Below are 16985 nucleotides of genomic sequence, written 5' to 3' on the forward strand. Positions count from 1 at the left end.
TATTTTTGGTCATTAAACACAACTACAACAAATAGGGAAATACGCAGTGGTGACAATTCTTTGAAATGTGTTACTACAAAAAGCATGTTTTGTCAAATGAAAGCAAAATGCAGATATGTACAATAAAGTAGTTAAATGCATCATACATCCTACAGCATAATGACATTATGAGATTTCACTGACATTGAGTCAACCGTTTTTTACCCTGGGTAGAGTGAAGGAAATCATGATAAATTAATTATAACCATTGTACAGTATACAGTACACATGCATCAATGTAAAAAAAACAGCCTGACAGTTGAATTGTCTCTGTGCTGAGCATCAGTGATGCGACACCTCTGTTGTCTAATGTGAGTCTTGTTGTTGTGTTTTATTGCTTGTTTGGATTGTTTGGTATTCATAACGCTGTCTTACCCAGAGAATACAAGCCTGATTACTAAAAAAGTATGCTTAATCTTAAAAATTAAATACAAATTCAATGGAATCGCAAGTAAAATATGTTAGTCGAAAGGTGTGTGGTCCATCACCTAACTCCACACAATCAGTGTGGATTTATTAATTAGGTCAAAGGTACACTGTAATTCCTGTTGAAACAATTAAGTTTGGCCCTACTGTTGATACATTCACAGACATGATAAAGAAGATACATAGAGCTGTAGCTGTAACCATGTGCAAGTTTGTGCTTGGATGTGCTTTCATGCATGCTCAATTCTTCTTTGTCACTATACAACATTTAGGACTAGGTCAAACCTGTTGGCAACATTGGCAGCCAATGGATATGTTCAGAAATAGTTACAGAAACACAAAATGGGCCAGAGAAGAACAAACTATCAAGCAAGAGAAAGCAAGCAATTAAGGAAGAGAAGAATGGTCACTATACATGTGCAGTATCCTAGGTGCCAAAACACTACTGAATGTAGTATTGGCCACCCTGCTACAACCTCCTTCAACCTCCTTCACCCTGCTACAACCTAGTGTGCCCTTCAGCAAACATTTGGTCAAATCTTAGTTGCGGCTCACAGAGAATTGCGGTGGCGGAAGACATAATATAGAACTGGTTGGTTTTGTGGAAATATGTCATTATCTTCCATTGCGTCCCTCAGTACATTTTTAGAAAGAGTAACAAAACGGGCTTACCACAGCTATAGAGAGAAGACCTGGAATGGGAACTCTGCTGTGGGAATTCATATTTTATAGTGCTTTTAGGAGACCTATAACACAATACAGTCTAAGCAGATTAGAGTACATACGTATCAGCATGTGAAGACCAAAGCTGGAGCAACCGAGCTGTGTCATGGAAGGCCAACCCTGGTGGTCACATATGGGATGGTTCAGTCAGCGGAGAGTACAGTAATAGTAGGTGTTTTTGCAGTGCTCAGAGTGGGTGTTGTCAGGGTGGGCTGGGGACGGACGGGGGACGGGGTGCTGGCGGTTGCTGCGCTGGTTGTGTTCCCGTTAAGCGTGCTGCTGTTGCAGGAGGCAGCCCTGAGACGTGGTGGTGTCGGTGGTGGGAGCAGGGAACTTGCGGGGGCAGCAGTGAGATGGGGGTCCTTCTCCACTAATGGAGGGGGCGGGGGATTCTACCTCTTCCTCCAGCTCAACAGCCTCTTCCTGCTCTCTTTCAGACAACAGCTGCTCTGTCCCCCAGTTTCACTAATGGTATTCCCCACAGGGATAGAGAGAGGCTGGCCTGTGGAGATGGTGGCTATCCAGAGAGGAAGGTTGCTGCCGCCCCCTGGTGGCCGCTGGTTCCTGTGCACTCTGACCTCTGACTCCAGCCCACAGCAGAGGCTGCTCTGTTAGATAAGAGAGATTAGATAGAAACAGAGAGAGTAGATACATAGATAGAGAGACAGAGGGGGTGCTACACATTGGAAAGTACCTTTAGTTTTGACCTTCTCTAGTGATTTGTACAGAACCAGGGAAAGGACTATCAGGAGGTGGTGGGTCCTACTCACCCAGGTCTGTGGTAGTGATCATTCTATCAACTCTTGAGTCTCAGAGAACTGCAAACACATCAAGACAGGATGACAATGAGAGGCCAATGGAATGACTACAGGGGATAGATTATTTGTAATGGAACATTTGGCACAGAGAAACTCACCTGTTGGCTGGAATTAGCTGAGGGCGGGGTGATCACGCTTTGATCCAATAAGGGGTTGAGAGGGGCAGGGCAGGGTAGGTGAGTGGCACGCCAGTAAATATCTAGATATTCGGCCATGTGTTCACAAGCATCCTCTAGCTGGTTCTCATCCAAAATAACATCAAACATCTCCTAACAGAGAGCAGAGGACAGGCCCAAATAAATATAAAACCCAAACTGCCACAGTTAAAACCATAGCACTGTATGAAAAGCAATAATGATGTTGTTTAATATTGCTTTTATAGTGTCTAAAGCATCTTTGAGAGAATGAAGAATACTCCCTTATATGCACAGTATAAACACTTCTTAAAAAATATATGTTAATAGAGAGTTAAGGAAGGATTGGTGAGAAAGAGGGGGATGACATGCAGGATATGTTGATGACCAGAATCGACCCAGGGACCATCTGATAATATGATATGAGCCTTGGTGTGCTACGCCACCCTAAACTGGGGTGGGCAGAGTAACTTACGGGTGGACACTGGGCTAGTTTATCCCCTGCCATCATCTGGACATTGAGGTGCTTGCTCTGAGACTTCCCCCGAGATTTGATGAGCCTATGAAGAACCTGTGAGAAGAGGAGAGAGAGAAAGAGCGATGGGTAGAGGGAAAGAGACAAAGAGGAAGAGTTGAGTAGAGGAGAACAGACTTCCCCCCGGTGCACTGAGTGACTGACTGACTAACTGGCATACAGACAGACAGACTGACTAACTGGCAGACAGACTGACTGACTAACTGGCATACAGACAGACTGACTGACTAACTGACAGACAGACAGACAGACAGACTGACTGACTAATTGGCAGACAGAAAAACAGACTGACTAACTGGCAGACAGACTGACAGACTGACTAACTGGCAGACAGACAGACAGACAGACAGAGAAGACAGACAGACTGACTGACTGACAGACTGACTTGACTAACTGGCAGACAGACAGACAGACAGACAGACAGACTGACAGACTGACTTGACTAACTGGCAGACAGGCAGACAGACAGACAGACTGACTTGACTAACTGGCAGACAGGCAGACAGACAGACAGACAGACGGACCAACTGGCAGACAGACAGACTGACTGACTAACTGGCAGACAGACAGACAGACAGACAGACAGACTGACAGACTGACTTGACTAACTGGCAGACAGGCAGACAGACAGACAGACAGACGGACCAACTGGCAGACAGACAGACTGACTGACTAACTGGCAGACAAACAGACTGACTGACTGACTGACTGACTGACTGACTGACTGGCAGACAGACAGACAGACTGACTGACTGACTGACTGACTAACTGGCAGACAGACAGACTGACTGACTAACTGGCAAACAGACAGACTGACTAACTGGCAGACAGACAGACAGACAGACAGACTGACTGACTGACAGACTGACTTGACTAACTGGCAGACAGACAGACTGACTGACTAACTGGCAGACAGACAGACTGACTGACTGACTGACTGACTGACTGACTGACTAACTGGCAGACAGACAGACAGACTGACTGACTGACTAACTGGCAGGCAGACAGACTGACTGACTGACACATAACGTGTGCTGTGGGTAAGTGTGACTCTGTACCTTAGGCGAGGAGACCTTGACGTAGACAACGATGGGGGCCAGGGAGGTTTTGAGGAGCTGCGCTGGGTGGTTGATGGTGTCAGCGTCCAGCACCACGAGCTGCAGGGTCTTGGCCAGCTCAAAGATCCTCTCAATCTCACTCTGGACCTCCGCTAGCACCAGGACCAGGGGAGACACAGTGTGAAGGCAGAACAGACCAAGTGAATAAAGGACATGCTTTACCGGAGGTTCAGCCAAAGCACTGTATTGGTCCTGTGATGGTGATCATCTCTAACCACGGCCCTAATCAGTAGTAGAGGTCCCACTCACCCAGACTGGAGCGTGTGTTGGACCTCTCCATGATGGCTTTCTTGTTCAGTACAGACCGTTTAGCCAATGACAGATCAGCAGTCACTCGTGTAATAGAGATCCTGGAAAGCACACACCTTATCAGTACAACACCACTTTAAGATCATTTCACACAGGATGAGCTTAACTCACACTTTGTCATATCTAACAAAGAAAGACTGCCACAAATCAGTTTCCACCATGAGATCTAAACACAAAATCAAAGAAAGAGTGGTCTCTGGTTAAGCAGCCACCATGCTACAGCTGTACCCACCTCCCATCAAACCTGTGCTTCAGGAAGTCAAACAGGGCTTTCTGCATCATGTCTGTTACCTGGGAGACAGAGGGGGAGGAACAGCAAGCTGTTAGTAATAGTAGAATTCTCCAATGATGACTCTGAAACAGACCCACCATCCTCTCTTTAACAGAGTCTCCATTTTTTTCTAGGAGGGCAATAAAAAAAAGCTGAGGAGTATATGGTTCAATCAACTACAAATGATAGCTGTCGTCTTTTGGTGTGACTATTTAAAGCACCCATTAATAGGTAGGCTGTGTGTTCATTCGCAGTCTCATGACAGATATTGTGGTAGGACTGAGTGAGGCAGTGGTGCTTGAATAGAGATGAAGACTATGAGAGAGACCTTCACCTAGCCAGCGTGTGAGGTGAGGCAGTCTAACAGGCCTGAAAAATGGATGTGTTGTGAAATAGAGGATAAAACCAGCAGTCTTACTGCATGCTGAAAGAGAGAGAGAGAGAGAGAGAGAGAGAGAGAGAGAGAGAGAGAGAGAGAGAAAGAGAAAGAGGGAGGGGGAGAGAGATGGAGAGAAAAAGGGAGAGAGAAAAGAGAGAGGGAGGGAGAAACAGAGAAAGAAAGGGAGAGAGAGATAGAGGCAGGCTGACGTACGGTGCTGGAGCATCCCCAAAGCACATCACCAGAGCGATGCATGAATATTTCACACACACACAAAACAAACGGCTTGGCACACAGTCTCCGCAGTCACAGAGGAGAGAGGGAGGCAGAGAGAAAATGTCGAAAGCAGGGAGAGATTTTATTAAATTATATGCCACACAGTTGTGTGGATTTCGTTTATTAAGCCAATTGAAGCTAATTATAGTCAAATCACACACAGTATCAATCTACTTATACGTATGTATATTATGTATTCTATATGAAACAGGTACAGGAGATATTAAGATATAATGTACTTGGTATCTTGTGATTGTGTGTGGGCACATGATTCATATTGTGTTTGGGGTAATTTGATATGTCAAGGCAGGCCTATTGTATCAGTGCTAATGGAGTAATGGAAGGGAACTGAGCTCTCTCCTCTCCTCAAATATCGATCAGATTAGCCTCTCACCTCGTAGCCTTTCAGGGAGGGGCCCACCAGCACCACTGGCCTCATGGATGGAACCACATCATAGGGCGGAAGGTGCTCTGTCTGCACACACACACACACACACACACACACACACACACACACACACACACACACACACACACACACACACATACACACACACACACACACACACACACACACACATACACACACACACACACACACACACACACACACACACAATATATATATGTTCATAGAAACAACCCTTCTACCACTGTGTAATTAAAGAACAGGACAGTGTGGATATGAAGCTAGTTTCTTTTTTTGCACATCCATTGTTGTGCGTCTCATGCTCTGATACACAGTAGAGGAAGCTGCATTACGAACTTACCTGCTTTTGCTTCTGTTTGGCTTTTAAAAACAAGAGAACACACATTTAGCAGAAAAACAAATATGCATATAAAGGTCTGGAAATTGACACTTACAGAAAAACATGTTATGATGGAAAAGAGGGAACATTCTAAGTGATCAGTGATCAGATAAGTGATCAGTGGCCGTCATCTTTGCTAGTGGTGTTACGTGGTTGGCTCATTCTGCAGAACTCATCCCTATCGAGACTGAAGACCAAGATTGGATAGATGTGAAAATGGTGCAGGGCTAAGACAAAAGCCTGCTCACATTATGGTCTTCCAGGAGCAGGATTGGCCACGCTTATAGCAGAGACATGACAGACGGCTGAAGGCCACACTCACTGTCACCCACCTGCAGATGGTGGTGTGGACCGCCAGCCTCCAGAAGACGCGTTCCCTCCTGCTTTCCTGTGGGATGAAAGGCCAATTAATTTCAATACAACTTTATTAATCCCCTCAGCAGACAATTAAACAGATTTTTTTTCATGGAAATGAGTCCCTCTAACATTACGCCATAAAACCGACAGTATTTTATATACTATATTCACACCTTGCTTACAAAGGTGGAGGGAGAAACACAGGTTTCCGAGTGGACAATGAGTAGACTGGGGTGTAACAGGGTTGATTTAAGGAGCTAATGTAACCTCTGACCTCTGTGCCTGTTTCTGTTCCTGTTTGATTCTCATGGCCTCTAGTTTGACTGGGCTGGGGATGAAGGTGATGTCAGCCCCTTCCTTCACCAGCCGACCAATCCACCAGTCATTGCTGAATTTCTACAGAGCAAACACTGCCGTCACTTTTTTTTTAAAACACAAGGTGGTTCACATCTCTAATGTCGTAGCAACTGATACGGACAAATGTTGTATTAATTGACATGTATTCAATGAAACACTAGGCTGTGATAGCTTTTGGTAGAAAAACAGATATACTAAATATACTGAAACACCCCTCACCTCTTTTATATGTAGAAAGTCTTTGGTTTCAAAGTTGATAGCAGCACCTTGGACAGGGCAATCTTCATCTAGAGCCCCACAGTAACTCACATTGGTTTTCACTGCAAATGCTACTGGTTTAGACTGTTGAGGCGCGAAAGACACAAAAACACATTGAGTGTTTTAATCCTGTATCTACCTTTAGGTTTCTGTTTCTAAAGTCTATGTTATGGAATAAAGTTAATAAACACTACTCCACATCGACTAGTAACTGTCTTAAATCTTCAGTACTGAATAAAGTTGAATGTTAAAGCTGAATGTCAGACCCACCCTTAGAAATGTCACTATAAAGGCTCATTATAGGTTACACATAATAAGTACCCTGACAATATTCTATTCTATGGGGTATCCACTCTTAAAATTATATAATAAAGACCAATTATGTGAGGGTGTCCTGCCAAACCCCAAAGTGAGTCTCACCTTGGCTCTCTCCAGCTGCAGTTGAGCCTGGCGCTCGGCTTCACGCCGAGACGCCTCCTGGTCTTCCTCCAGGGACAGGTCGGAATCCGAGGGTCTACTCGTGTAGGAATCGGCTGAACCCTGAGGACCAGACAGAAGAAAGGGAAGTCAGTTCAGACAGAGAAAAACTCTGGTCTGGTCATCTCCTCAGGACAAGGCAAAAGCACAGCTAAGGCAAGTTGAAGAAACCAACTCAAGGTTAGAAAATATGAACTACAGTACCTGCTATATATCTGGCCTGACTGGACCCATGTGATCTAGCTAGGACTGGCAGTTCCTGTTGCTTTTCCAAAGCACACCTCTCAGGGGAACATGTGCGCGAGCACTGCAACAACACTAAGTAGGCCTACCAACTAACACCTCTGTTTATTAACTGAACCAAGGAAAGCCTTTGAAGACTCTATCTGCAACAGATGCTCACACCATATCTGTACTGTGTAAGAATACTCAATTAGACCCTCACTCTTTATAAGTCTATACGGTTCTATTGCATAAAGCTAAATATCACCAACACATTCTCATTCACTTGATAGTCGACATTACCATGGAGTTAAAGGTCGAGTATGTCGATTCTTTTTGCTTTAAATTAGGGCTAAATGGCCATGATAGTAGCCATGGTAGCCATCAATGAGTGAGATCACATGATTAAGAATGAGTGCTGTATTAGTCAAAACAAAGCGTTTTCTAAAATCTGGTGTTGGGTAAGACACTGGCCTTTACGTGCCTATTTTACAATTGTTTGTTCACAAGGATATAATAAACATGTTTGTTTAGGTGGCAAACCAGTTTATGTTAGGTGGCATAGCGGGTTAAGCGTTGACCATGTAACCGCAGGGTCCTCGGTTCGATTCCGGCCGGGGACATATCCTGCATGTCATCCCTCCTCTCTCTCTCACCCATCCTTCCTGTCTAAATCTCTACTGTATCTGTCAATAAAAATAAAAAAATAAAGAATATATATATATATTTTACATTAATTATAATTACATTTTCAAATTCAATCAATGAGGCCCACTGGGGGAGAAACACACACAACTACATGCTGGACCTTTAAGCCATGAACACCTGACAGCAACCAACTTCTAAAAAAAGATAACAACACTGAGAGCATAAAAACATCACGTGTAGAAGACACACTCTCTCTCTCTCCTTCGTCATATCATACACAGCATACACAGCCTCACAGGCAAACTAACCTGCCAGGGGGTAAAAACCTTTCCCTTCCTCATCAGCTCAAAACCCTACACACACACACACACACACACACACACACACACACACACACACCCTGCCACCCCTCGGTCCCAGCTGGGCACAGACTACTCACGTGCCAGACGGACGCACCCACACAAGACTGCCAAATATAGCTCAATAACAACGGGAGCAACCCGCTTCTTCTTTTTTTTCACCTGTCTCCACCCCCCCCCCCCCCCCTTCCCCCATCCCTCTCCTCCTCCTGTCCCAAAAACATTTCAGCTCGATCCACCAGCACAGAGTGTGGCTATCATTTAAATATCAAAGCGTGCCGGAGGGGGATGGCGTCTAAAGATACCAGCACAGGAAGAAACAAAGCATAATTAACAAGACATGGGATTGGTTAGTGCTGCAGATGGAGTGACTAATACACTGAAAAACGGATTGTGTGAATATACAATCTTTTGCAGAGATCACTTTCTGCTCACAGGAAGGTGTAATGCCCTCAGTCTTTGCACCATGGGTGTACAGTAATAGGCTTAATGAATGGATAGAATGCCTATAGAGGATATGAGGAAAACAGGGAGACAGGGATATGAGGAAAACAAAGTATACAATGGGTTTCCTGTACGATCAGCATGATCCCTTATCCAGTAACAACATCCATTCTTGTGCAAAGCACTAAGAGCTCGACAGCACGTAATCAATAGTACATTACTACACAGCCATTCCACATCAGGTCTATAATTTACAACATAATCAATGACAAAACCCAAAATACTATGTTTTATGTATTTCTACTGTACTATCGGCTACTCTCTTTCTCTTTGTGATTCCAGGAATGTCTGTCAAGTACCACCAACAACCAGAGCAGCCCAGAGAGGTGTGAGGTGGAAGGCCGGAGGAGAGGCAATCAGAGGGAGAAAAGAGGAGAGGGTAGGATAGACTCTCTGGACCCACTCTGGAAGCCCTCTCTCCCTGTCTCTGTCACTAACCTGGCACATAAGTCCTCCACCACAACCACTGTACACGGCTGATGAAGCCTGGTTTAATACTGCCTCAGTATATTCAGATGTCCACTGCCATATTTTTTTATTTTAATCCAAACAGTAACAATTGTCAGTGTGATATTCAAGACTACCCTCAATGTAGCCACATGGAGTAAGGTGAGATCAGCTGAGCAAAATGAATGTGTTTTTTGAGCAAATAAACACAATGCAAGAGTAGAAACTTCACCTCAGCCCTCTTCCTTAGAAAAGATCTGAGCCTATAACAACAATCACAGAACAATCAATCGTATCTCATACCAGAGCTTTTAGACCCAAAGCCTTAAAGATACAACAGCTAACCAAGCTAACCAAGCTAACACTAAGTCATGTAATAATAGGAGAGACATAATAATAATAGGAGAGGATAGTCTCAGTATCTAAGCCGCTCTTCCGCACACACTCACATTGCTTTTCCCTCTCACACAAATAAAAAAGATCCTTTCTTACTGGAACTACTCTGCCAAACAGAATTAAACATGAGTGAGAACATTCACGCAGTAGCACAGTCTGGCCAGCAGGTGGAATCCCACACATTACAGTTTGCACGCCTCTCTTAATGAAGATTCTTAAAGGACATGCTGCACTTGTACTACACTGCTACACTGTACTGTACTCCATCTACCTCTTCCATTAAACCTTCAGCTGAATTAACCCCATGTACCCTTCCTTCCTAACCCCGGTTTGAAAAGGACATGATCTGATATGATCATGTTATTGCCTACCTATGCCATATCATTTTCAAGACCCACAGTTAAAGAGAGAGAAAGAGAGAGAGAGAAAGAGAGAGAGAGAGAGAGAGAGAGAGAAAGAGAGAGAGAGAGAGAGAAAGAAAGAGAGAGGGAGAGAGAGAGAGAGAGAAAGAGAGAGAGAGAGAGAAAGAAAGAGAGAGAGAGAATGAGAAAGAGAGAGAGGGGTGCCCAGCAGTGAGGAGATGTGGCTCATAGCAGATGGAGGAGAGCATTAAAGATGATGAGAGAGAAGAGCATACTGATAAACAGCATGACAGAGACAGGGTGGAAGATCCACATGAGGTACCAGGACAAAGTACAAAGTGGAGCACAAAGTACACAGAGGTGAGATGGAGAGACAAACTGCTCCTGTGTGTCCGAGGAGGAGGAGGAGGAGGAAGAAGGAGGGAGGAGGGTGGGTAAATGCTGACAAAGTGAGTGAACAAGAATAGACTTCTGCTGAGGCAGGGACAGTGAAAACATGAGGAGAGAGAGAGAGGGGGGTGGGGGTGAGGGAGAGGAAGAGAGAGAGACAGAAGAGGTGCCAACGGTGAGTAGAGGTGGCTCAGAGCAGATAGAGAAGACAGACAGACAGACAGACAGACAGACAGATGCACAGTTTAGAGCGATAGAGAGAGGCAGCAAGCAAAACAATACCTTATTACAGATGAGTCCTGTAGCGCTCGAGTCGGAGGCAGACATGCTTCTACTGCCTGCTCTCTCTTCCCCCCCATCGCACAGAGGCGGTACACTCCCCTCAGCCCGTGGTTACAGGCAGGCAGGGAGAGAGAGAGGTGCGCTTGGCCTAAGTGCTCCACACTGACGTTACTGCGCTGCCTCAACAGCCATTTCCTATACAAAATTGATGCTCTGACTGCAGCACTGGTGCATACACACACGCGCCCTCCTACTGGTCAGGTCCACTCCCCAGCTTCAAACAGCCTTCCTCCCTTTCTGCTAGACCTCATTTCTTTGGCTCCCTAGTCCAACATCCCCCTCCAGTTACACAAGACGCCACTTATCCACGTGCAGCACCGTTTCCCCTACTGTACACCAGACCTCATAACATCTATCCCTTCTCTTTCTATGAGAGTTATTGTATTTTTCTTGCTTCACATCATATCTCTCCTGCCTTTATATTACATTGCACACCCCATACTTTTTCCTAAACCACCTCCTTCTACATACTGTATTATGATGAAGCTTTCTACCAACGTACTGACCAACTCAATAGATGGACCAGCAGGTTGAACCTCCACACTGTACACACATTACATACATTACATTACATACATACATACATACATACATACATACATACATACTGTACATAAAACAAAACAGAGATAGAGATGTAAGAAGGGTGAGTCCATACCTGCCATGATATCTATGTCAATTAGCTGAATAAACACTTTGTCCCCAGTGGTCCTGCTCTCCTTGTTAGCAGTGCTAGAACATGACAGGACTAGATTAAGACAGGGCTAAGACAGGACAGAGAGGAGGGTTGGTTAGGTTGCTGCTGGAGTGGCTAACTGCTGCACCCTCCTCTTGACACAGACATGATGCATGAGGCTATAGAAATGCAACGGTGAGTCAGCAAACAGCCATCTCCAGTCCATCATATGTCTCAATAGGGTAGTAGAGAGATCCATAGTGGCAGAGAAAGCCTTATTGTTCCTGGCCTGACTTAGGCTCTATTATAGAACTGGGCCTGCCTGGCCTGTATGGATCCCCACGCTGCCCCAAGCTCCAAGGACCCTACTTTAGAGTCCATTATGCTGGCAGCAAGCACTGTCTTCCCTCATTCAACTTTAGCTGCTTAAGGATTAAGTGCACTCCACCAGTGCTTTTAGCAAAACATTTCTCAGGGCTATATTTCTGCATGGCTTTTTAGAATTAAAGACATGCATACACACTCTCTCTATAACACGCACACGCACGTACACACACACACGCACACGCACGCACACACACACACACACACACACACACACACACACACACACACACACACACACACACACACACAAATAAGAACAGCAAGCTCCTCAAAGAACAGAGAAGATGGGATGACTATTTGCATCATTAGTGTTGTGCTGGAACAGCTACTGAGTCGCAAAGGCTTTAACAAACAGATGGAGTGGAATGCAGAGAGAGAAAAAGAAAAAACAAAGAGGGAGAGAGAAAAAAGGAGAGTGAATGAGGGAAAGGGAGTAGAAGGGGAGGGAGGTAGGAGGGTGAGTAGAGGGACAGTGAGGGAGAGAGAGAGAATGTCAGTATATTTCAGCCCAAGGACTGGAGATTGAAAACTGAATGTTTTTTTTCTGTGAGTTGTTCTAAATATAGCTTCCCTCCATTCTCTCCTCTCCTCTTGTGCTGGGTGATCAGCCTGCCTGGTTTACCAGACTTCTCAGGAACTGTGACATTCCTTAGGCTGGGTAGGTAGGGTAGCAGGCAGGGAGATTCTAGAAGGGTGGGCAGTTCACCAAGTATTACTGAATTCCGTTAACAAAGAGCAGCAAAATTGGACTATGCCACAAAACTCGATTAAAATCCACTGAAGCCAAACATTATATAATTGAGATGTGTGAACATTCAGTCACTCAGGCAGTTGAGGCCTCCACTTGAAAGCTCTGAGATTTTGTCCTGCACGCTCCTTCCTCAGGTCAGGTCTTGGAACATAGCTATAAATATATTTCAAACATAAACCTTCCTAGCTGTGTGGCACTAGAGTATGTGCTCAAGTCTCTCTATAATGGCCCAGGTGTACTGAGGCAGTACCTGTCACCCAGGTACCCAGCGGGGTGTGTGTGTGAGTGTGTGTGTGGGTGTGCGTGCATACATGCGTTGTAGAGGAGCCCACTCAGGCACGTGAGCTGGGATAGCATTACAGACAGAGGAAGTTCAACCAGACCCAGAGAGTGAGAGAGTCCCCTGATAGCGCAAGGAGAGCAAGGCCTGAGTCAATCAATATGAGAGACACACAGATTGATACTTCATCCTGTCCTGAGCAGAGAGCATTCCCCTCCCCCTGCTCTAAAGTTACCACAAACTGCTTACTTCAGCTTTTATTACCACCCCCTACGTCCTAAAATAATCACTTCTGTGTCATTTCACCACCGTTACACAACAATAATGCACCGCATCTCTCCTGTAGACCTGCTTCCGCACTCAAGGACACCAAGTTCTCACAAGGAAGTGTGTTCCCAACGCTGTTTAGATGCCCGCTATTTAAAAATAGGCGGCGTTCTCACATTACTGGGAGAAATGGTGCTGATGCAATGAAGACAGTGTAATGATATGAATCATCGAGATGAAGCACCACGGACACAGGCAGCCAGGCAGGCATGCCATGGAGCAGGAGCAGGAGCGGGAGGAGAGGCAGGGTGCAGAGTGCAGAGTGAGAGAGCGTTTTGGCCAGGGATCTCTATCTTTCTTCCACGCTGTCGACATGGCCTTGCTCGCTGCTGTGCATACTTAGGCTTTCACCCCCCCCGGGAATCCCTAAACCTGACTCCACCAAACTGCTTCAAAGGGCTGTACTGAGAATCTGGAGCTAAGCTATAACCCATATGAGCCATGTACCTAAGAGTACAGTGTTGCAGCATCCTGTTTTGATGCCTTGTTTAGAATATGGCCTAATTCCTGAGTCTAGTTTTAATCAATTGGTGCATATTGTGCAGATCTGGTAATCTCACTGAGAGGAATGGTCCACACATCTTATCATAATAATAAGAGAATCTCTTTATCTTTATCATTGTGCTTTTCATTATGGATTTTGTTTTTTTCTATTAAAATAGGGTATATATGTAAAATAACGTTTTTAGATTTGTGTTTGGATCACTTTTTTTGTAAGGTTATATTCACGAATGAATTCAAACTGTAAGTGGGCGGTAAACCTGCTGCTTCCACAGTCATTCAACTGGGTGGACTGATGATGTGAATGGTGAAATGTGGGATTGTGACGTGTCCCAGAGAAGACTTGCCTTGCAAACAAACAGTGTAAGGTGATCTAAGAATAAAAAGAGCCCACATTTCCGTTCCATTTTTACAAAAAGACCAAGAGAGTGAAAGTGATCAGACAGGAACGCAAAGAGAGACAGGAACTGGAGTCTTCACCTCTCTAAACTATGCTGGTTCATCAAATTTAATCAAGGCATAACACACTGATGCACCAACACACACACACAAGCACGCACGCACGCACGCACGCATGCAAACACACACACACACACACACACACACACACACACACACACACACACACACACACACAAAGCACTCTTCTCCTCACGGGACAGGCTTTTAGTGCTCTGTCTCATGCAGTATTTAATTGACCCCACACAGGAAGCCTAGCGGTCCCAAATGCACTCCTTCCCCCCACGCACAGAGAGAAAGCATGAACGCCTGTAAGTATGCCCACAGCTCCCCACCACTTTCCCTCAGCAGCTAAAGATCAGCACTAAAGCCCACATTTGGCCAATGAAAATACACCCTTATCATTATTGTTATAAACCAAGGAACATTTAAGGATGAAATAATAGGCACACCTCATCATTCAATTCAACAAACATCAATACAATAAAATTGTTGCAAAGAAACAGTATGCGTAAGTTTGTAAAATTCTTTGTTTTTTTTAAGGTAATTCTGATATATTTTTGTTGATTTAAGATTGACAAAGAAAATCTCACAAGTTCTGTTGTAAATACATCAGCCCAGAAATAGGCACAAATGCACTTGGCAACATGCACACACCCAGAACAGTAGCAGCTGAATAGTCTTGAAAGGGAGATGCCAGTGTACTTACTCAGTTGGAGGTAGGAGAGTGTGCTCTCTCTCTCGCTCGCTCAGCTAGTCAGTCATGGTGTGCTCTCTCTCCTGGGTAGCAGTGAAGTGTACTGTAGCGTGCTTGTAAGCAGTCTATCCTTCTCTCCCCCCCCCCCTCCTCTCCAATACACATCCCTTTGCCACGTCATTAGGGCTCCGATCTGTGTCTATCTCTATCCTGCACTGTCTCATTCACCTCATTCCTCTTCCTCATCTTAACTCTTACCTCTCTCTTTCTTACTCTACTGTTATTCATAGTCACCCAGAATTCCTGTTTCTCGAAATGTAACATGTAATGGGCACACACACACCACACGCACACGCCACACGCACACGCACACACACGCACACACACATACACACACAAACATCTGGCCTTTTCTGTTCGATTCCATATTGAGAAATTATGTTGATTCCACCGTCTTCAGTTTAAATATATGTCCATCTTAAGATCATTGTTATTCCTGCACACACAACTACTAGTCCCACTGTACCAGTGTAAGCCTTGCTGCATCAGTCAGACTGTACTGGATGCTGCCACCAACAACATTTCCCTTAAAGATGCTCTGCAGAACATCTGTATCATTTCAGCCACTCGTTCTAAAAAATTAGCACCAATGAGACAAAAAAGGGTCACCTAAACAGAAAGACATATTATTGGGCAAGTTCATACTGCAACCTATTTAGTAAGATTTTTCAGGATGCAAGATGAGGTTTTGCAGTATGATAAATGAATGAATGAATGAATGAATGGTCTTTATTGTCATTGATATAGTACAGGTACCAAACAACGAAATTTGGGAGGTAGGGCTCCCCTGGTGCTAGGAAGAAAAAAAACGAACAAGAAGGGAAAGGAGCTGGTTTACATAAATAAAGGCTATGTACACTATCCACTATACTATACTATACAAATAAAACACTGTGCTGTACTCTATGCTATGCTATACCTATTCTAACATTTCCTATTCTCTGAACCTTATGTACCCTAGGGTTGTCATATTGCACATAGTGTTATTGCACATTCATTTAAAGTGTCGCAGTTTGCAGGCTTGAAATGTACACATTTGTGCCTCAGCACTACACCTGATTTCAATCCAGCAGCTACCATCAATCCGTCCAGACTGTCCAGGGCCCAGAACCTAGGTCTTTGCTGTGTTCAGGGCCTGAATGGCCCTGGGGTAGAAGCTGAGCTTCAGTCTGTTTGTCCTTGCGAACATGGTCCTGAACCGCCTGTTCGAGGGCAGCCGAGCAAAGTGTTCGTACCCAGAGTGGGATGGGTCTCTGGAGATCTTGGAGGCCTTCCTGAGGCAGCGTGTGTTGTACAGCTCTTCCAGAGAGGGGAGGGGGGCGCCGGTGATCCTCTGGGCCGATCTCACGACTCTCTGTAGCGCATTCCTCTCTGCGGCTGTGCAGCTGGAGAACCAGTTGCAGATGCAGTAGGTGAGGATGCTCTCCACTGCGCAGCGGTAGAAGGCCACCAGCATCTCCTGTCTGATGTGGTCTTTCCTGAGGACTCTCAGGAAGAAGAGCCGCTGTTGTGCCTTCTTGATGATGGCTGCTGTGTTGTTCTTCCAGGACAGGTCATCCTGTATGTGCACCCCCAGGAATCGGAGGGTTGAGACTCTCTCCACGCTCCCTCCGTCGATGAGCAGGGGCTGGACCTCAGATTTTTTCCTCCTGAAGTCCACGATGATTTCCTGGGTCTTTGACTGGTTCAGCAGCAGGTTGTTAACCTTGCACAGCTTGCTCAGCTGCTCTACCTCATCCCTGTACGCCGCCTCGTCCCCCCCCCGAGATGCAGCCCGTAGGTGTAGAGGTTGTAGAGGATGGGGCTTAGCACGCAGCCCTGGGGGGACCCAGTGCTGAGTCTGAGGGCTGTGGAGGTGTGGGAGCCCACCCGCACCCTCTGGGGGCGGTCA

General features: G+C 45.4%; 1 protein-coding gene across 1 annotated transcript; it reads right to left on the reverse strand.

Annotated features, from left to right (window-relative positions):
• Nucleotides 1–1976: 1976 nt before the first annotated feature.
• On the reverse strand, nucleotides 1977–10941 carry cacnb3b (calcium channel, voltage-dependent, beta 3b; the record flags this gene model as incomplete). The annotated part of the gene is made up of 13 exons (XM_080534916.1): nucleotides 1977–2006; nucleotides 2105–2275; nucleotides 2616–2711; nucleotides 3734–3885; nucleotides 4043–4143; nucleotides 4335–4393; nucleotides 5423–5503; nucleotides 5799–5818; nucleotides 6170–6225; nucleotides 6469–6590; nucleotides 6771–6893; nucleotides 7230–7349; nucleotides 10897–10941. 13 exons carry the CDS (start codon nucleotides 10939–10941, stop codon nucleotides 1977–1979), a joined length of 1176 nt encoding a protein of 391 aa, XP_080391042.1.
• Nucleotides 10942–16985: the final 6044 nt, after the last annotated feature.

The sequence above is a fragment of the Nansenia antarctica genome (assembly GCF_963989245.1).
Source record: "Nansenia antarctica genome assembly, chromosome: 6".
Lineage (NCBI taxonomy): Eukaryota > Metazoa > Chordata > Actinopteri > Argentiniformes > Microstomatidae > Nansenia > Nansenia antarctica.